This window comes from Chiloscyllium plagiosum, unplaced genomic scaffold, assembly GCF_037043375.1.
Source record: "Chiloscyllium plagiosum isolate Xiang-an unplaced genomic scaffold, Cpla_swu_hap1 HiC_scaffold_6, whole genome shotgun sequence".
Taxonomy (NCBI): Eukaryota; Metazoa; Chordata; class Chondrichthyes; order Orectolobiformes; family Hemiscylliidae; genus Chiloscyllium; species Chiloscyllium plagiosum.
The window spans coordinates 118,506,827-118,529,038 of NW_028270144.1; the positions used below are offsets into that span (position 1 = coordinate 118,506,827).

The 22,212-nt window shown below is 43.3% G+C and overlaps 1 protein-coding gene across 1 annotated transcript in view; it reads right to left on the bottom strand.

Annotated features, from left to right (window-relative positions):
- mxra5a (matrix-remodelling associated 5a) overlaps positions 1–22,212 on the bottom strand; it is a 61,554-nt gene that overhangs the window by 33,764 nt on the left and 5,578 nt on the right. Inside the window, exon 2 of the mRNA XM_043692722.2 lies at positions 3,219–3,650. Within this exon, the coding sequence (XP_043548657.2) occupies positions 3,219–3,418 (200 nt within the window). The 5' untranslated portion in view covers positions 3,419–3,650. The remainder of the gene's footprint in view (positions 1–3,218; positions 3,651–22,212) is intronic.

Consider the following 22,212-nt stretch of genomic DNA (forward strand, 5'->3'; position numbering starts at 1 on the left):
CAGAGGTGGTAGGTGCCTGGAATGTGCTGCCAAAGAAGATGGCGTAGGAGGATGCAAGAACAACATTGGAAGCTGAGGTGTGACCTTATCGAGGTTTATAATATCATGAGGGGCATGGATAGGGTAAATAAACAAGGTCATTCCCCTGGGGTGGATGAATCCAGAACTAGAGGACATAGGTTTAGGGTGAGAGGAGTAAGACTTAAAAGGGACCTAAGAGGCAACTTTTTCACACAGAGGGTGGTGTGTGTATGGAATGAACTGCCAGAGAAAGTGGTGGAGGCTGGTACAGTTACAACATTTAAAAGACATATGGATGTGTATCTGTAGAGGAAGAGTTTAAAGGCATATAGGCCAAATACTAGCAAATGGGACTAGATTAATCTAGGATATCTGGACGGCATGAACAAAATGGTCCAAAAGGTTTGTTTCCGTGCTCTACATCACTATGACTCTATGACTGTATTTAAGAAGCATCTTGCCAGATACATGAATCAGCAGGGAATTGGGATACAGACCACATAGAGGTAAAAGGTTTTTAGCTTAGAAAGACATCGTGTTTTGGCGCAGTCTTGATGGGCTGAAGGGCCTGTTCCTGTGCCGTGCTGTTTTTTGTTAGTCAGTGCACAATAAAGTGGCAGACAGAGTTGAATGTGGGAAGTGTAAGGTTACTCAGTTTGGTTGTAGGAATGAAAATATTTTTGATAGACGTGCAGCTTGTAAATGTTGATGCTCAGAGGAATTGGGGTGTATTTGTGCAAGATTCTAAAAACTCTGCAAGTTTTGTACAAGGCACGGGATGTTAGTATGTTAAAATAAAACAAAGAACTGCAGATGCTGGACATCAGAAACAAGAACAGAAACTGATGAAAAGAAAAATGCAGCAAGTCTGGCAGCATCTGTGGAGAGAGCAATAGAGTTAATGTTTGAGTCTAATGAGCATGTGTTAGAATAGAACGTTTTTATGCAGGTACAAGTCATTAGAAAATAAATAATGCACACTGTGACTTTGCATAGGGCATTATAGAGTCATAGAATCATAGAGATGTAGAGCATGGAAACAGACACTTCGGTCCAACCTGTCCACACCGACCAGATATCCCAACCCAATCTAGTCCCACCTGCCAGCACCTGGCCCATATCCCTCCAAACCCTTCCTAATCATATACCCATCCAAATGCCTCTTAAACGTTGCAATTGTACCAGCCTCCACCATTTCCTCTGGCAGCTCATTCCATACACGTATCACCCTCTGTGTGAAAAAGTTGCCCCGCAGGTCTCTTTTATATCGTTCCCCTCTCACCCTAAACCTATGCCCTCTAGTTCTGGACTCCCCGATCCCAGGGAAAAGACTTTGTCTATTTATCCTATCCACGCCCCTCATAATTTTGTGAACCTGAGGGGTTAATGATATCGCATTTAAATTGCTGTCCAGTTTTGGTCATTATATTTTAGGATGGATGCACTTGTATAGGAGACAGTAAGCGAAGATTCATTGGATACCTCCCTGGGATAAAAAGTTTGTGCTTCAATAAGAGATTGAGTACATTGAGTTCATACATTCCCTCGAGCCATCACTGCTAAATTAATTAAATCATTCAAGATTCTGAAGGGGCTTGACAGGAGAGATACTGCGAGGCTGTTTCCCCAGGCTGGGAAGTCAAATGCTTAAGGGTACAGACTCAGGATAAAGGGGCCAATCATTTTGGGCTAAAGTTAGAAAGTTTTTCTTCCCTCAAAGAGTTGTGAATCTTTGGAATTCTCGACCTCAGGAGATTGCAAATGCTCCATCATTTCGGCTGAGATGGGCAGACGTTTGGTTTTTAAGGGAATCAAGGGATATGAAGAACAGGAGGGAAAGTGGGATTGGTGTTGAAGATCAGCCATCATCACAGTGAATGATGGAAGAGATTTGATGGGCCAAAATGTTCTTCCAAAATGTTATTGGGAACGGCGGCATATTGATTACTAGCAACCCACCACACAAAGGCACGAGTTCAGAAACACAACACTTAAATTCAGTTAATTAAATAAATCTGAATTAAAAAGCCAATCTCATTTATAGCGATGACATAACTACTGGATTATCATACAAGCCTTTCTGGTTAAAATTCTTCTCTTCAGTTTTCAGTCCATGCTCAGGAAAAACTGTTTAGTGTTCAATCTATAGTGTTCAATCATTGATGGTTTGTATGATCCATGTCATAGAGTGTTAGAATCTTAGAGATGTATAGCATGGAAACAGACCCTTTGGCCCAACTCGTCCATGCCGACCTAACACACCAACCCGACCCATATCCCTTCAAACCCTTCCTATTCATATACCCATCCAAATGCCTTTTAAATGTTGCATTGTACTAGCCTCCACCACTTCCTCTGGCATCACATCCCATACACATACCACCTTCTGCGTGAAAATGTTGACCCTTAAGTCTGTTTTATATCTTTCCCCTCTCACCCTAAACCTATGCCCTCTAGTTTGGACTCCCCGACCCCAGGGAAGAGACTTTGTCTATTTATCCTATCCATGCCCCTCGTGATTTTATAAACCTTTATAAGGTGACCCCTCAGCTCCCAATGCTCCAGAGAAAACAGTCCCAGCTTATTCAACCTCTCCCTATAGCTCAAATCCTCCAACGCTGGCAACATCCTTGTAAATCTTTTCTGAATGCTTTCAAGTTTCACAACATCCTTCCAATAGGAAGGAGGCCAGAATTTCACACAATATTCCAAAAGTGGCCTAACCAATGTCCTGTACAGCCACAACATGACCTCCCAATTCCTGTACTCAATACTCTGACTAATAAAGGAAAGCATACCAAACACCTTCTTCACTATCCTATCTACCTGTGACTCCACTTTCAAGGAGCTATGAACCTGCACTCCAAGGTCTCTTTGCTCAGCAAAACCCCCTAGTACCTTACCATTAAGTGTATAAGTCCTGCTAAGATTTGCTTTCCCAAAATGCAGCATCTCACATTTATCAAAATTAAACTCTATCTGCCATTTCTCAGCCCATTGGTCCATATGATCAAGATCCCATTGTAATCTGAGGTAACCTTCTTTGCTGTCCACTACACCTCTAATTTTGGTGTCATCTGCAAATTTACTAACTATACTTCTTATGCTCACATGTAAGTGCTCATATTAGACATTTCAACAATATATTTATGCTTATACAAGAGATTTTTTGCAAGTATATCTAGAGGTATACAAACCCTAAATTGATTCTTTCCACCATCATCGGTAATCTGGATGGCACTGCTTTTAGTGACCGAAACGTGCAGTGGACTTCAGTTGAGAAATAGCAGGTACAGGAATTAGGACAGAAGATGGATTGGCATGGATATCCCAGAGACAGAATCAGAACCAATGAGATGGTCACTGCATTAACCATATTGCACAAAATCTCCCGCATCTTCGCCGCCCTGCCGCAAAGAAGTGCTTGAATTTCTACAAGGTGTGTCGCGGAAGGATGGACGATGTTGTCCACTTTGAAGCACAGAGGCGGTACCAATTCTACCCGTTACCCTCTCAGGAAATGTCAAAATATCGCCATTTTTTCAGTGGTGAGTGATCCATCAAGGAAAAGGAAGGCTGCTTAACCGTGCAAACAATGGCCTGGGAGTAGCACCAGGTTCCAGCTTGTCCTGTCAGAAAAAAAGAAAGAAACCATTTAGGCATTGATCAGCGATTAACCAGTGTTGGCAATGATGGAAGAAAAGGACATGCAAGTGGGTGGTGGCATTGTGATAAAGTCACTGGACTAGTAATGAAGAACACTCAGTCATGTTCCAAAGACATGGTTCTAATGCCTATGGTGGAAGATGGCAAAATTTGAATTCAATAAAAATCTGGAATAACTGACTCGCCTAAAGGTGATCATATAACCACAGTTGGCCATTATAAGAACTCATCTGGGTCACTAATGTGCTTTAGGGAAGGTGATTTGTATCCTTATCTGGTCTGGTCTACATGTGACTCCAGACCCACTGCAAAGTGATTGAAAACATTTTCAGGAAGTATTTAGATATCATTCTTTAAGACTAAAGGGATCAACGGTATTGGGAGAAAGCAGCTGAAGGGTACTGAGTGAATGATCAGATCATATTGAATGGCAGACCAGGTTCAAAGGGCAGAATGGCCTACTCCTGTTCCTATTTTCTATGTTTCTATATGGCATCCCACTGGTGCTTCACATCGATGATTCCACGTGCCACATCACACTGTTCAGTGTTTTCAGTTTTCTGTATGCAAAAGAGAGGCAGCAGAGGAAAGCTTGCATTATATTCTCCCTTCTCTTCTTTATTAAAAATTAATTGCCAGGGTGTGGGTCTCACTTACATGGCAAGCATTTCTTACCATTAATGACCCTTAAAAAGGTGGTGGTGAGGTCTATAGCCCTACAACTCTCTGGGTGAAGAAATTTTGCCTCATCTGAGTCCGAAACCACCTAGTCTGTCTCCTTAGACTGTCAATGTGACCATTACTTAGCATCAATCTCCAGTCTTTCCCCATATCCATGCACACCAATTCCATCCAAATAACTGTATGATACTGAAATAACTACACAGAGGTCAACATCTGTCACCAAGTCGCCCTTTAATTTACATGTTCACAGTACATAGAACATAGAACAGTACAGCACAGAACAGGGCCTTCAGCCCACGATGTTGTGCCAACCACTGATCCTCATGTATGCACCCTCAAATTCCTGTGACTATATGCATGTCCAGCAGTCTCTTAAATATCCCCAATGACCTTGCTTCCACAACTGTTGCTGGCAACGCATTCCATGCTCTCACAACTCTCTGCGTAAAGAACCCGCCTCTGACATCCCCTCTACACTTTCCTCCAACCAGCTTAAAACTATGACCCCTCATGTTAGTCATTTCTGCTCTGGGAAATAGTCTCTGGCTATCGACTCTATCTATGCCTCTCATTATCTTGTATACCTCAATTAGGTCCCCTCTCCTCCTCCTTTTCTCCAATGAGAAAAGTCCGATCTGAGTCAACCTCTCTTCATAAGATAAGCCCTCCAGTCCAGGCAGCATCCTGGTAAACCTCCTCTGAACCCGCTCCAAAGCATCCACATCTTTCCTATAATAGGGCGACCAGAACTGGACGCAGTATTCCAAGTGCGGTCTAACCAAAGTTTTATAGAGCTGCAACAAGATCTCACGGCTCTTAAACTCAATCCCCCTGTTAATGAAAGCCAAAACATCATATGCTTTCTTAACAACCCTGTCCACTTGGGTGGCCATTTTAAGGGATCTATGTATCTGCACACCAAGATCCCTCTGTTCCTCCACACTGCCAAGAATCCTATCCTTAATCCTGTACTCAGCTTTCAAATTCGACCTGCTAAAACGCATCACCTCGCATTTATCCAGGTTGAACTCCATCTGCCATCTCTCAGCCCATCTCTACATCCTGTCAATTCCTGCTGCAGCCTACAACAGCCCTCTATACTGTCAACGACACCTCCAACCTTTGTGTCATCTGCAAACTTGCTGACCCATCCTTCAATCCCCTCATCCAAGTCATTAATAAAAATTACAAACAGTAGAGGCCCAAGGACAGAGCCCTGTGGAACACCACTCACCACAGACTTCCAGGCAGAATATTTTCCTTCTACTACCACTCGCTGTCTTCTGTTGGCCAGCCAATTCTGTATCCAGACAGCTAAGTTCCTGACCTTCTGAATGAGCTTACCATGGGGAACCTTATCAAATGCCTTGCTGAAGTCCATATGCACCACATCCACACCTCGACCCTCATCAACTTTTCTAGTCACATCCTCAAAGAACTCGATAAGGTTTGTGAGGCATGACCTGCCCCTCACAAAGCAGTGTTGACTGCATTCAATCAAGCCATGGTCTTCCAGATGGTCATAAATCCTATCCCTCAGAATCCTTTCTAACACCTTGCAGACAACAGACATGAGACTTACTGGTCTGTAATTGCCAGGGATTTCCCTATTTCCTTTCTTGAAGAGAGGAATTACATTTGCCTCTCTCCAGTCCTCAGGTACGACTCCAGTGGAGAGCAAGGATGCAAAGATCTTCGCACGTGGCAAAGCAATTGCATTTCTTGTTTCCCAAAGCAGCCGAGGACAAATCTGGTCCAGGCCTGGCGACTTGTCAATTTTAATGTTTGCCAAAATTTTCAGCACATCAGCTTCCTCTCTCTCTATCCATTCCAGCATGCACACCTGCTCTTTAAAGGTTTCATTCACTACAAAGTTTGTTTCTTTCATAAAGACAGAAGCAAAAAACTCATTTAGGGCTTCCCCTATCTCCTCAGATTCCACACACAAATTCCTTATGCTATCCCTGATCGGCACTACTCTTTTTTTGACCATTCTCTTATTCCTCACAAAAGTGTAAAATGCCTTTGTGTTCTCCCTAATCCGTTCTGCCAAGCCTTTCTCATACCCCTCCTGGCTCTCCTCAGACCATTTTTGAGCTCCTTCCTCGCCTACCTGTAATCCTCTAGAGCTGAGCTTGACCCTAGCTTCCTCCACCTTATGTAAGCTACCTTTTTCCTTTTGACAAGAAGCTCCACCGCTCTCGTCATCCAAGGTTCCTTTATCTTAACATTTCTTGCCTGTCTCAGAGGGACATATTTATTCATCACTTGCAACAACTGTTCCTTAAACAGTCTCCACATGTCTATAGTGCCTTTACCATGGAACAATTGCTCCTAATCCATGCTTCCTAACTCATGTCTAATCGCATCATAGTTTCCTCTTCCCCAATTAAATATCCTCTCATTTTGCCTAATCCTCTCCTTCTCCTTAGCTATGTAGAATATGAGGCAGTTGTGGTCACTGTCACCAAAATGCTCTCCCACCATAAGATCTGATACCTGCCCCGGCTCGTTTCCGAGCACTAAGTCTAGAATGGCCTCTCCCCTCATCGGCCTGTCAACGTACTGAGTTAGGAAACCCTCCTGAACACACCTTACAAAAACAGCTCCATTCAAATCTTCTGCTCGAAGGAGGTTCCAATCAATATTAGGAAAATTAAAGTCACCCATTACAACAACCCTACTACGTCCACACTTTTCCAAACTCTGCTGACCTATGCTTTCTTCCAACTCCCTGCTGCTGTTGGGGGGCCTGTACTAAACCCCTAACGAGGTGACTGCTCCCTTGCTGTTCCTAATTTCCACCCATACTGACTCGGTAGGCAGATCTTCCTCAACAATGGAAGCTTCTGTAGCTGTGATACCCTCTCTGATTAGTAGTGCTACACCCCCTCCTCTTTTTACCCCCTCCCTATTCTTTTTAAATGCTCTAAACCCTGGAACATCCAGCAACCATTCCTGCCCCTGAGAAACCCATGTCTCTGTTATGGCCACAACATCATAGCACCAGGTACTGATCCATGCTTTAAGTTCATCACTTTTATTCCTGATATTCCTTGCGTTAAAGCAAACACACTTTAACTGATCCCTTGGTTCCTTCCCAGGAAAATCCTTCCCACTAGCTGGTCTACCTCTTGCTATTGCCTCATCTGCATCAACTCTCACCTCTGGTATACAGCTCAGGTTCCCACCCCCCCTGCCATACTAGTTTAAACCCTCTCGAACTACTCGAGTAAACCTTCCACCCAGGACATTGGTCCCCTTCCAGTTCAGATGCAACCCGTCCTTCTTGTACAGGTCCCACCTTCCCCAGAAGGCATCCCAATTATCTACATATCTGAAGTCCTCCCTCCTACACCAGCTGCGCAGCCACGTATTAAGCTGTGCCCGCTCCCTGTTCCTCGCCCTGCTATCTCGTGGCACCGGTAGTAAACTAGAGAACACTACTCTGTTCGTCCTGCTACATGGGCTACCAGCCAACTCAAAGCCAGTCTCTAGACTGAGGAGACCTTCTGAATCTCCTGTTTATTTATTTTTTCTTTCTCTTTTTTACTGATCAAGTGGCCTCAGAACCAGCTCGGAGAGTGATCAGGATGACTGACACTCTTCTTTTTTTCCTTCTTCACTCAAGACCTGTGCAGCGACCCAGTGCATTTTCTTTTCTTTTTTTTTTACCTTTTTTTTGCACCCATGTTGGGTGTGTGCAGGTGTGAGACACAGTGAAATACAACAGTTTCCACCACCAGGAAGAAAGGAAACACCCGAGTGGCCAGTGACAAGCACTGCCCTTCACATCAAAGGGCAATGCTGTGTGATCAGTGAATGGGAGGGCAGGGATTAAATCAAAATAGAGTTGGAGGGGGAAATAATGCACTCCACTCCCTGCGGTGCCCACCTCCCCCTGAACAACTCCAGGGTGTTAGTGGACACCACATGCTTCTTCTCCAGAGACACCCAGGCTCTAACGTAACTGCGGAAGAGGGGCAGGCAGTCGGCCCTAATGACCCCAAATCTCCTGTTTATTTTATTTACTTTTCTCTTTTACAGAACCTCTGATACTCCTGTTTAACTGTTTTTTCTCACACTACTGCCTAACTGCGGTAGTGCTTATTTATTCCCCCACACCCATGTTGTGTGTGTGTGTGTGCAGGTGTGAGACACAGTGAGAGACACAAGGTGCACGAATCTTTATTCAGTTTCCACCACCAGGAAGAAGAGAAACACCGAGTGGCCAGTGAAAGCTGTGCCCTTCTCATTAAAGAGCAATGCTGTGTTATCAAACAGTGAAGGGGAGGGTAGGGACTAAATCAAAATAGAGTTGAAGGGGGAACTCTCCTGTTTATAGCTGTCAGCCAGGGCTTCCTGATTGGGCCAGGTTAAGAATCTCATAGTCAATGAGGTCCACCTGGCTTGGTGGATGCAAATGCCCTTTTTAATGTCAATATTGAAACTTTCTAGCAACCCAGTGGTTTAGTTTTTAAAGGATCAATATTAGCATTCATTGAGGTGGATGTAGTGTCATACATTGGCTGAACAGGAAACGATGGTACCTTTTCTTCCCTACTGAGCATCAGTGAACCAGGTAGGTTGTTATAAGAAGCGAGAACAGAAATTGCTTGAAAAACTCAGCAGGTCTGGTAGCATCTCTGGAGAGAAATCAGAGTTAATGTTTTGGTTCCAGTGATCTTTCCTCAGAACTGAGGTAGTTATAAAAATCTGACAAGTGGTTTCTCTTATGGATACTAACTTTTTACCCCACTGGAGAAGTTATGTAAAGTTGTCCCCGCGGCAAGCACACATGTATACCTGTGAGATTGCAAGGAGCAGATCAAACAGCCTGGGGAGAATATCCTTCAAGGCTCATTGACGAGAACAATGAAGGATATTGTGTGGGCTCTGCAGGCGTGGGCCAGGACATTGCCCGTCTCTGGGGGAGTCAATCTTAGTCTCCCTGAGGTGGTGTTACATGAGCACATGTCTCCTCTACCCATTCACTGTTGGCCCACAGAATGGCATGAGACAGAGAACCACAAAAGAAAGACAATTTACGGGGGGAAAAAAGACATGCCGATCATGTAAAGAATAATGTAAACTTTCTGAGAATTATTCAGCAGTAATTTAACACTGGTAATTCACTAGGGAAATGGATCATTTTTTTAATGGAAATTTAGATAGCCTGGAGTGATTACAGCAAAATAATCTAACCCAGCATTTGATTGTGCAGATCTGGATTAAAGACTTATTCAACTGTAAAACAGCATGCAATTGTAATCCTTCGTGTTTTCAATACACTAATCTTCAAACCAAATTGCTAGCCCTAAGCTACTGTGAAATCCTTGTTGGATATGTAATTCATGGAAATTTTTTGCTACTTTATTGCTAAACTGGCTACTATGGACGGGATAGTTCCTCAAAGTAACCCTTATAGATGCACCCCCACTCCAGGTCTATATGTTTATTTTGCTATTGTTATATGTATTTACTGGGTTTTTTGAAATATAAACAACTTAAATACAGTTGACCTCTTAGTTTAGTGAATATTTTGTTTTTGAATAGGTTAGGATTGTTGAGAACAGTTACTTGTATGCAACTGGAATAGAACATAGAACATCACAGCGCATTACAGGCCCTTCGGCCCTCAATGTTGCGCTGACCTGTGCTACCAATCTGAAGCCCATCTATCCTACACTATTCAATTTTCATCCGTATGTTTATCCAATGACCATTTAAATGCCCTCAAATTTGCCAAGTCTACTACAGCTGCAGGCAGGGCGTTCCATGCCCCTACTATTCTCTGAATAAAGAATCTACCTATGAAATCTGTTCTATATCTATCAACCTTCAATTTAAAGCTATGTTCCCTCATGTTAGCCATCACCATTTGAGGAAAAAGGTTCTCACTGTTGACCCTATCTAACCTTCTGATTATCTTATATGTCTCGATTAAGTCACCTCTCAAACTTCTTCTCTCTCACGAAAACAGCCTCAAGTCCCTTAGGTAAAAACAATGACTGCAGATGCTGGAAACCAGATTCTGGATCAGTGGTGCTGGAAGAGCACAGCAATTCAGGCAGCATCCGAGGACAGGCAAAATCAACGTTTCGGGCAAAAGCCCTTCATCAGGGATAAAGGCAGAGAGCCTGAAGCGTGGAGAGATAAGCTAGAGGAGGGTGGGGGTGGGGAGAGAGTGGCAGAGAGTACAATAGGTCAGTGGGGAAGGAGATGAAGGTGATAGGTCAGGGAGGAGAGGTTGGAGTGGATAGGTGGAAAAGGAGCTGGGCAGGTCGGATAAGTCCGGACAGGTCAGGGGATCGAGTTGCTGGAGATTAGAAGCTAGGATGAGTTGGGGGAAGGGGAAATAAGGAAACTGTTGAAATCCACATTGATGCCCTGGGGTTGAAGTGTTCCGAGGCGGAAGATGAGGCGTTCTTCCTCCAGGCGTCTGCTGGTGAGGAAGCGGCGGTGGAGGAGGCCCAGCACCTCCATATCCTCGGCAGAGTGGGAGGGGGAGTTGAAATGTTGAGCCACTGGGCGATTTGGTTGATTGGTGCGGGTGTCTCGGAGATGTTCCCTAAAGCGCTCTGCTAGGAGGCGCCCAATCTCCCCAATGTAGAGGAGACCACATCGGGAGCAACGGATACAATAGATGATATTAGTGGATGTGCAGGTAAAACTTTGATGGATGTGGAAAGCTCCTTTGGGGCCATCTCCATCAGTGACGACCGACTTGACACTGACATCTTCTACAAACCCACCGACTCCCACAGCTACCTGGATTACACCTCTTCCCACCCTACCTCTTGCAAAAATGCCATCCCGTATTCCCAATTCCTCCGCCTAAGCCGTATCTGCTCCCAGGAGGAGCGGTTCCACCATAGAACACACCAGATGGCCTCCTTCTTTAGAGACCGCAATTTCCCTTCCCACGTGGTTAAAGATGCCCTCCAACGCATCTCATCCACATCCCGCACCTCCTCCCTCAGACCCAACCCCTCCAACCGCAACAAGGACAGAACGCCCCTGGTGCTCATCTTCCACCCGACCAACCTTCGCATAAACCAAATCATCCGCCGACATTTCCGCCACCTCCAAACAGACCCCACCACCAGGGATATATTTCCCTCCCTGGTCAGGTCCACGCCCCCCTACGACCCACCCTCCCATCCTGGCACTTTCCCCTGCCACCGCAGGAACTGTAAAACCTGCGCCCACACCTCCTCCCTCACCTCTATCCAAGGCCCCAAAGGAGCTTTCCACATCCATCAAAGTTTTACCTGCACATCCACTAATATCATCTATTGTATTCGTTGCTCCCGATGCAGTCTCCTCTACATTGGGGAGACTGGGCGCCTCCTAGCAGAGCGCTTTAGGGAACATCTCCGAGACACCCGCACCAATCAACCAAATCGCCCCGTGGCTCAACATTTCAACTCCCCCTCCCACTCTGCCGAGGATATGGAGGTGCTGGGCCTCCTCCACCGCCGCTCCCTCACCACCAGATGCCTGGAGGAAGAATGTCTCATCTTCCGCCTCGGAACACTTCAACCCCAGGGCATCAATGTGGATTTCAACAGTTTCCTCATTTCCCCTTCCCCCACCTCATCCTAGCTTCTAACCTCCAGCAACTCGATCCCCTGACCTGTCCGGACTTGTCCGACCTGCCCAGCTCCTTTTCCACCTATCCACTCCACCCTCTCCTCCCTGACCTATCACCTTCATCTCCTTCCCCACTGACCTATTGTACTCAAGTCCCTTAGCCTTTTCTCATAAGACCTTCCCCCCATATCAGGCAACATCTTCGTAAATCTCCTCTGAACCCTTTCCAAAGCCTCCACATCCTTTCTATAATGCAGTGACCAGGACCGTATGCAATACTCCAAGTGTGGCTGCACCAGAGTTTTGTACAGCTGATGCATGACCTCATGGCTCCGAAACTCAATCCCTCTACCAATAAAAACGAACACACCATATGCCTTCTTAACAACTCCATCAACCTGAGGGGCAACTTTCAAGGATCTATGCACATGGACATAGATCTCCCTGCTCATCTAATCTACTGAAAATCTTACCATTAGCCAGTACTCTGTATTTCTGTTGCTCCTTCCAAAGTGAATCACCTCACACTTTTCCATATTAAACTCCATTTTCCACCTCTCAACCCAGCTCTGCAGCTTACCTATGTCCCTCTGTAACCTGCAATATCCTTCAACACTACCCACAACTCCACCTTAGTGTCTGAAGCAGGCCTGAGGTCTGCTTCAGATCGCAGTTGGTATAATTGCATTTAATACTCGTGTCATTCGTAAATTTACGAATCCATCATTCCACGCAATCATCTAGGTTATTAATAAAAATGACCAACAGCAGTGTCCCCAAAACAAATCCTTGTGGCACACCACTAGTTACTGAACTCCAAGATGGACATTTCCCATCAACCGCCACCCTCTGTCTTCTTTCAGCCAGCCAATTACTGATCCAAACTGCTAAATCACCCTCAATCCCTTCCCTCCAGATTTTGTGCAATGTTCTAACCCATTGCTCCATTGACAATCAAAAATGTATCTGCCCCTACTTTAAATACACTCAAAGAGTGATCATTCACAGTCTTCTGAGTTGGACAATTCCATAGATTCGCCACGCTCTGAGTGAAATAATTTCTTGTCATCTCGATCCTCAATGGCACCCTTTCTTTTGTTAAATTATGCCTTTATTCTTGACTCTTCAACCAAGGAAAACATTTTACCTGCATCTACTCTGACTATCCCTTTAAGCATTTTGTAAGTTTCATTGAGATCACCTGTCATTCTTTGAAATTCTAGAGATTACAAACTCAGTTTGCCCAATCTCTCTCCATAGGATAGTCCTGCCATCCCAGTACAACTCTGGTAAATCTGTAGTGCATTCCCTCTGTGGCAATCATATCTTTGCTGAGATAAGGTGACCAAAAATGCACAAAAGTACTCCAGGTGCTCTGATAGAGTTGAAGCAAGACTTCACTACGTGATCCTTCCCTTTGAAGGGGTCTCCCTCTCACCTGTGTCTTCACTGAATTGTCACCAAGATTGAGACAATCCAATCAGCTGCATCTACTACTTCCTAACCCCCCACCACAAACAGTGTTTCATATGTGGAATGAACTGCCAGAGTAAGTGATGGATGCAGGTACAGTTAAAACATTTGAAAGTTACTTAGAAAAGTACATGAATAGGAAAGGTTTGGAGGGATACAGGCCAAGTACAGGCAGGTGGGACTAGTTTAGTTTGGGAACAGGTTGGACCGAAGGGTCTGTTTCCATGCTATATGATTCTACAGCAAGCCCCATTGGGCAAATTACTCTACTCCTGTATTCAAATGCACTTGCAAGAGAGGCCAACATTCCATCAGTCTTCCCAATAGCTTGCTGCACCTTTGTGTTAGTCTTCAGTAACTTATTGATCAGGACACTCAAATTCCATTGGTACATCTACACTTTGCAACCTCTCACCATTTAAGAAATACTCCGCATATCTGCTCTTTCTGCAAGAACTTTACATTGTTCCACATTATATCCCATCTGCCACATTCTTGTCCAATCACTAAGCTTGTCCAAATCCTCCTGAAAACATTTTCAATCATCTTCACAATGCACATTTCTGCTTAGCTTTGTACCATCTGCAAATTTGAAAACATTACATTGGATCATGCATCCAAATCATTGAGTAGTTAGGTCCTAAGTATTGATTATTGAGATTCCCACTGGTCACAGTCCTCCAATAAGTGAATGACACACTTATTCCTATTCCTTGTTTTCTGCCTGTTACCCAATTTTATCTCTATTACCACCTATGCCACGTGCATTAACTTAGCTAACCAACCTATTATGGGAGACTTTATTAAAATTCTTCTGAAAATCCAAATATACTACATTTTTGACTCCCTTTTATCAGTTTTGTTTCTAACATGAATAAAATTCTAACAAGTTTGATAAACATGATTTTCTATTCACAAATGTATGCTGACTATGCTTAATTAGATAATTTTTTTTCCCAAATGTTCATTTATCACGTCCTTTAAATAGATAGTAGCATTTTCCCTACTACTGTTGTAAGGCTGATGGTTCTGCAGTTCCCTGTTTATTTTCCTTGTTCCTTTTGTAAATAGTGAGGTCACATTGGTGAGCTGCAGGAATCATTCCAGCATCTGTGAAAATTTGGTAGATGATTAACAATGCATCAGCTATCCCTGTAGCCACATCTTTCAACACTCTGGCGTATTACGTCTGAGAACTTACAACCCCATTAATTTCTCCAGTGCAATTATGTTAATAAAATTAATTTCCTTCATCTCCTCATTATCCCTTGTAATTTGGAACTCTTAATCTGGGAAATCCCTTGCATCTTCCTCAGTGAAAATACACACAAAATAAATAAAATCACAGCTTTTTTGAGATTCCTCTAATTATAAAGTCTCCTGACCATGCTTTAATGGACTCACTCTCATCTGAACCAAACATTCACCTTTTACTTGTCTCTAGAAATTTTTACAGTCCATTTGAAATAACAGCACAGAGGTTGGTATCCCATCACCAAGTCACCCTTTATATACATTTGCACAGCCTGCTTTGAGTCTGTCCCTCAAGTGAAGGGATTCTCAATCTCCTGTTTATATTTTTCACCCAGGGATCCCTGTTTGGCCCAGGTTAAAAACCACAATCAAGGATCTCACAGTCAATGAGATCCACCTGGTTCCAATCACTTCACCATTTATGAGACTACATTCATATTTTAGATTTACTTTCCTTCTCAGTTTCTTGGTCCTCCTTTGCTGTAATCTAAAAACTTCCCAATCCTCAGATTTATTATTATTTCTGGCCACTACATAAGCCTTTACCTTTAACCTTATAGAATCCTTAATTTCCTTTGTTCGACACAGTTGATTGATCTTTTTGAGTCTTTACACCTTGAAGGAATATATTGTTTCTGTAATAATTAAAGACTGTCAATAGCCTGTGCGTTTAGTTGCACCTTTCAATATATTTTCCCAATTCAGTTCAGCCCTTGTGCCTCAAGCTTTCATAACTTTCCTGATTCAAATATAATGCCCACTGCTTCAGATTGAACTACCTCACTTTTAAATATACTGTAAAATTCTACCATATTAAGGTGACTCATCCCTGAAATTTATTTTACAACAAGGTTATTAATTAGGCTTTTTCATTACATAAGACCAGATCCAAAAAAGCATGTCCTCCAGTCAGCTCTTCAATGTGCTGCTCAAGAAAACCATATTTTATAAATTTCAGAAATTCAGTCTCCATGGCTTTATTTCTCACTTGGTTTACCCAAGTTCAAGTTATCCATGTTTAATCTTGTGCATGCTACAAGCTTCTCTCATCTCCTGATTTACATTATCCCCCGAATTACCGCTACTATTTGATGACTTAGAAATTACTCCAACCAATGTTTGCTTTCCTTTGCTGTTTCTTAGTTCCTCCCAAACAAATTCTACACACTTCTTCTGATCTGAAATCCTTCCTTACAAATGGATTGATCCCATCATGTACTATCAATGCAACACAACCTCCTTTTCGTTCTTGTCTATCTTTCCTAAATGTCAATATCCTTGAATATTTAGTTCCCACTCTTGGTCACCATGCAGCCATGTTTCTGATATGGCAATTATATCATAAATAGTTACCTCTATTAGATCATTTATCTTGTTGCAAATGCTTTGTGTATTCAGGCACAGTCCCCTTAGGTTGGTCTTAAAGTCATAGAGTAATAGAGACACACAGCATGGAAACATACCCTTCGGTCCAACTGGTCCATGCTGACCAGACATCTTAAATTAACCTAGTCCCATTTGCCAGCATTTGGCCAGTAATCCTCTCAATCCCTCCTATTCACATACCCATCCAGATGCTGTTTAAATGTTGTTATTGTATCAGTCTCCACCACTTACTCTGGCAACTCATTCCATACACTTATCACCCTCTGCATGTAAAGGTTGCCCCTTAGATCCCTGTTAAATCTTGCCCCTCTCACCTTAAACTATGCCCTTTAGTTTTAGACTCCCCCACCGGCGGGAAAAGATCTTGGCTATTCACCCTATCTATGCCCTCATGATTTTATAAACCTCTATATGCAACATTTAAAAAGCATTTGGATGGGTATATGAAATGAAGGGTTTGGAGGGATATGGGCAGGGTGCTGGCAGGCGGTACTAGATTGGGTTAGGATATCTAGTCGGCATGGACAAGTTGGATCAAGAGGTCTGTTTCGGTGCTGTACATCTCTATGGCTCTATAAAAGAAAAGATCACTCCTCAGCCTCCAACACTCCAGGGAAAATAGCCCCACTCTACTCAGCCTCTCCCGATAGCCCAACCCCGGCAACATCCTTGTAAACCTTTTCTGAACCCTTTCAAGTTTCAAAGTAGCCACCCAACATCCTGTACAGCCGTAACATGACCTCCCCCTGCTTTACTCAATGCACTGACCAATGAAGGCAAGCATGCCAAATACCTTCTTCACTATCCTATCTACATATGACTCTACTTTCAAGGAACTATGAACCTGCACTCTAAGGTCTCTTTGTTCAGCAACACTCCCCAGGATCGTACTATTAAGTGAATAAATCCTGCCCTGATTTGCTTTTCCAAAGTTCAGCACTTCACATTTATTTAAAATCAACTCCATCTGCCCTCTTTGGCCCATTGGTCTGTCTGATCTAGATCCCATTGCACTCTGAGGTAACCTTCTTCGCTGTCCACTACATCTCCCAATTTTGGTGTTGTCTGCAAACTTAATAACCATACCTCCTATGTTCACATCCAAATCATTTATTTAAATGACCAAAAGCAGTGGACCCAGCACCGATCCTTGTGACACACCACTGGTCTCAGGCCTCCAGTCTGAAAAGCAACCCTCCAACACCACCCTCTGTCTTCTACATTTGAGCCAATTCTTTATCCAAATAGCTCGTTCTCCCTCTATTCTATGGGATCTAACCTTGCTAACCAGTCTACCTTGAGGAACCTTGTCGAACACCATACTGAAGTCCATATAGATCATGTCCACCGCTCTCATCAATTCTCTTTGTTGCTTCTTCAAAAAACTCAGTCAAGTTTGTGAGACTTGATTTCCCACGCACAAAGCTATGTTGACCATCCCTAATCAGGTAAAAACCATTCCTAATCAGTCCTTACCTTTACAAATACAACCAAATACATGTCTTGTTGACTCTTTTCTGCATTAAAAGCACATTAAATGCTCGGCTTTGTTTTTCCTGCTTCTATTTGTCTTTAGAGCTTTTTGTACTTCCTGTTGCTAACTTAACTCCTTATCAATTTGTGTTAACCCTGAGGTTCCCATTCCTCCTCACAAGGTGGTTCAAACCAACTTTCATGGCACTAGCAAATCTCCCTATGAGGGTATCATTCCCAGTCCTGATAAGATGTAACCCATCCAGCTTATGCAGCTGATTTCAGTGCATCAGAAATTGGATGCCTTTCCTTCTACATTTGTTCTTCAGCCATGTGTCCAGTAGATCAATTCCCCGATGCTCACTGGCAACACTGGGAGCAATCCTGAGATTATAGATCCAGAGATCTGCTCTCCTTCACAATTCCCTGAATGCTGCTTTCAGGACCTCATCTCATTTCCAACCTCTTTTGTTGGAATCAACGTGACTTCTTTCTGATCACAGACAATTCGCAAAAGAATCAGAGGGTGTATGATCTTAATTTCTTTAAGGACATAAGCTGTGATGTAAATGAAATACGCTGGCAGCAACTTCCACAGTAACTTTCATAAAAGAATTGATCATTGTAAAGGAAGGATATTATCAAGCTGGGGAGGGTTCAGAAGATTTACCAGGATGTTGCCAGATATGGAAGGTTTAAGTTATAAAGAAAGGCTGGATAGGCTGGGACTTTTTTCACTGTAGATTGGAGGTTGAGAGGTGACCTTATAGAAGATTATAAAATCATGAGGGGTGTAGATAGGGTTAATGGTAATTGTCGTTCCCTTAGGATGGGGATTTTCAAGACTCAGGGGCACATTTTTAAGGTGAGAGGAGAAAGATTTTAAAAAGACACAAGAGGCAATTTTATTTACACAGAGTGCAGTTTGCATGTGGAATGAACTTCCTGAGAAAGTGGTGGAATTGGACACAAATACAATGTTTAAAGTACATTTGGATAAGTACATGAATAGGAAAGGTTTGGAGGGATATGGAGAAAGTGATGAATGAAGATGCTGGAAATCAGAGTCGAGAGTGTGGTACTGGAAAAGCACAGCAGGTCAGGCAGCATCCGAGGAGCAGGAGAATCAATGTTTCGGGCATAAGCCCTTCATCAGGAAACGTCGATTTTCCTTCTCCTCAGATGCTGCCTGACCGGCTGTGCTTTTCCAGCACCAAACTGGGAGGGAGATGGGAGCTGAAAAATGTGTTTCTGGAAAAGCGCAGCAGGTCAGGCAGCATCCAAGGAGCAGGAGAATCGACGTTTTGGGCATAAGCCCTTCTTCAGGCTTATGCCTGAAACGTCAATTCTCCTGCTCCTTGGATGCTGCCTGACCTGCTGCGCTTTTCCAGCAACACATTTTTCAGCTCTGATCTCCAGCATCTGCAGTCCTCACTTTCTCCTGGGAGGGAGATGGGCCAGGTGCAGGCAGGTGAGACTAATTTAGTTTGAGATTATGTACCGCATGGACCAATAAGGTCTATTTCCATGCTGCATGACTCTATGACTCCATTAAAAATATATCCCAAGTCTGTGTGGCAAGAGAAGAGAAAGGCAACAGATATATACCCCCCTCAAAGGAAACACTCAATGTTTTGAATAGCCATTTACTGTTCCATATAGTTTTGTGGCCTAGACTTACTGAGCTGCTTAATGTAGGTGGGGTTTTAAACTTCAGGAAACCTGGAGGTCTTACCTCCAAAACATTGTTAAAAATCACACAACACCAGGCGATAGTCCAACAGGTTTAGTTGGAAGCACTAGCTTTCGAAGCTAGGTCAACCACTTGATGCAGAAGCAGCACTCTGAAAGCTAGTGTTTCCAAATAAACCTATAACCTGGTGTTATGTGATTTTTAACTTCGGCCACCCCAGTCTAATACTGGCACCTCCAAGTCATGGCTCCTAAATCTGAGTCTTATGGCCCTGAGGGTTCCCCACCTGAAGGTCTGCCTGATGTCCTGATTGCCAGGCTTGGCTTCCTCTGCTCCTCTTTGCCCACAAGCAATGCTGCAAAAGCCTTTACTTTCTCCCAAAGCTTCCCTCACCTTGCTCCAAAGCCTGGCAAAGCTCTGTGCCTCGCTGTCAAATTTATAAACCAAGTTATAATGCTGTTAGCCTCATTAAGATGTTTAAAATGCCAACTCGCCTCCTGAAAGCAGTCCTAGCTCAGTAAAACCCAGAAGGCCGCTTGTAATTTTTTCCTGATTTAATCTCCCACCCGCAACCAATCCCACGCGCCCACCCATGTTAATGGTCTCTCCCATGATTCACACATACTAACTTCAAGCAGTCAATGAATGGCTCTCTGCCAATGATCAATGCATTCAACCACACCTCCCATATGTTTTCAATGGTACACTTTAAATGATTCCTAAGTGAAACAACCCTGCATTTTTTCATTTTGACTTTGTCATGCACTTGATGGTAGACAGTGTCTATTGACAGTCGCTCCAGGCAGGAATGCACTCCATGGAGATAGATAGATTCCCAGTGAGAGAGGCAGTTTCTCATTGCAGTGAGAACAGAAAAGGAGCACACTGTTTATGCAGAGTTCCCACAGAATTCAATACAGTTTTCAATGCAATGTATAACCCAGTGTGCAGCACAAGGGATCCGACTGATGATAATAGGTGAAATACTGCAATTCTAATCAAAAAGTACTGGAGATGCATAGGGCAATCATTAACATCTGAATGGGGCAGTTTTACACTCAAATGTAAGCATTTAGCGTAACAATTCTGATGAAGATTTACACCCAAACTGGTAACAATCTGCTAGATGCTGAAGTACTGTACATATTCTGCTTCATAGAAATGTCCAGGTCGCAAAGCTAAGCACAACAGGTTACTGGTCTGGGCCTCACCATCTGAAAGGGCAAGGGGTAGGGCGGGAGTGGAAACAGATTAAATCATAACTATCAAAAAGGAAAATTACTTAAAAGGGGCACATCTCTAATGCCAGGGACAAAGAGAAAGTTGAGTAAGACCAAATGGATGGCTCTTTTGGAGAGTTAATATTGGAATAATGGGATGAATGGCCTCATTTTGTGTTGCATCATTCTATAATTCTGTATATACATGAATTAACAACCAATGTAAATATATGGTAGCCACATTTTGAGAATGATATTGAGTTTCTGATCTAAAGAGATTGTACAGACTGTGATTGTTTTCCTTAGAACAGAGGAGTTTGAGAGGGGACATGGTTGTGATGTATAAAATTATGAGGGGCACAGATTGGGTGGAGAGGAAGGTCGTGATGGTGGGATCCAGGGGCAAAGATTGAAGCCAAGGTATAGAAGATTTAGTGGAGATCTGAGGAAAAGGCTTTTCACCCAGAGAGTGGTGGGAATCTGGGACTCACTCTCTGAGAAGGTGGTGGAGGTGAAAACCCTCATAACAATTTAGAAGGATTTAGATGTGCATGTGTGATATCAAGGCACATAAGGCCAAGTGCTGGGAAATGGGATTAGAATAGTCCGGTGGTAGTTTTTGACTGGCATGGACTGGATAAGCTGAAGGACTCTATGACACTAAATCAAGGTTTAATTTTATTAATGGCACTGGTTGGTGGAGGAGATTCAGATTGGAAGGCATCCATTGTCTCAAAGAATTTTTAATCAAATACCTGCATCGTATATTAAAATATTAAGAAAAGCTAGTAGCTTTAGTGCAATATATATTAAGTTCAAAGGTCACCTTAAATGAAATGCTCAGTGTAGTGAAGCACTGTGCTACACAAAGCAGGAAGGTGACACATCCAGTTTTCAATCCCTGTTAAGTTACTTGATCCAAGCTGGACAGCAGGAAGTGGGGAAAGTTGCAGCTGGCCTTGGGTACATCTGTCCTGGGATTGTATGAGACTACCAGCCAGATTCCAGCAGTTTACAATCTTGTATCTGTGGTCTGAGCCTGTTTGTGTGTGTTTTGGAGTTGGTGTTTATGTGTTGGTATAGTTGCATGGGTTTGTGTGGCATATGTTTTGTGTGTGTTGGCGTGCTTACATTTTTATCATGCTGTTGTACAGCCTGGAAAGAGGATATAACTGTGGGTGGGTGTATTTGTATATGTGTGAAGGTTTGTGTATGTATGTTATGTTTGAGCTTTGTGTTTGTGTATGTTTTTGCATTGGTATGAGTGTGTGTCTTTGTCCCAGTGTGTATCTGCGTGTGCCCTGGTGGCTGTGTGTCTGGATTAGCATCCCCAAGAATGACATTCTATTTTAAATTGGCAAGTTTCCTTTGAAGATCTAACTTCTATTATACTGCCCCCTTTTCTTCCAGCTCTTTAGGCCGACTAGAGTCATAGAGACATAAAGCCATACAGCACAGAAACAGACTCTTCAGCTCAACCAGTGCATAATTCCCACCTAAACTAGTCCCACCTGCCTGTACTTGGCCCCTATCCCTCCATACATTTCTTATTCATGTACTTATCCAAATGTCTTTTAAATGTTGTAACTGTACTCACATTCATCACTTCCTCTGGAAGTTCATTCCACACACGAACCACTCTCTGTGTAAAGAAATTGCCCCCATGTGTTTTTTTAAAAATCTTTCACCTCTCACTTTAAAAATATGCCCCCTAATTTTGAAATCCCCCACCCTAAAGAAAAGACA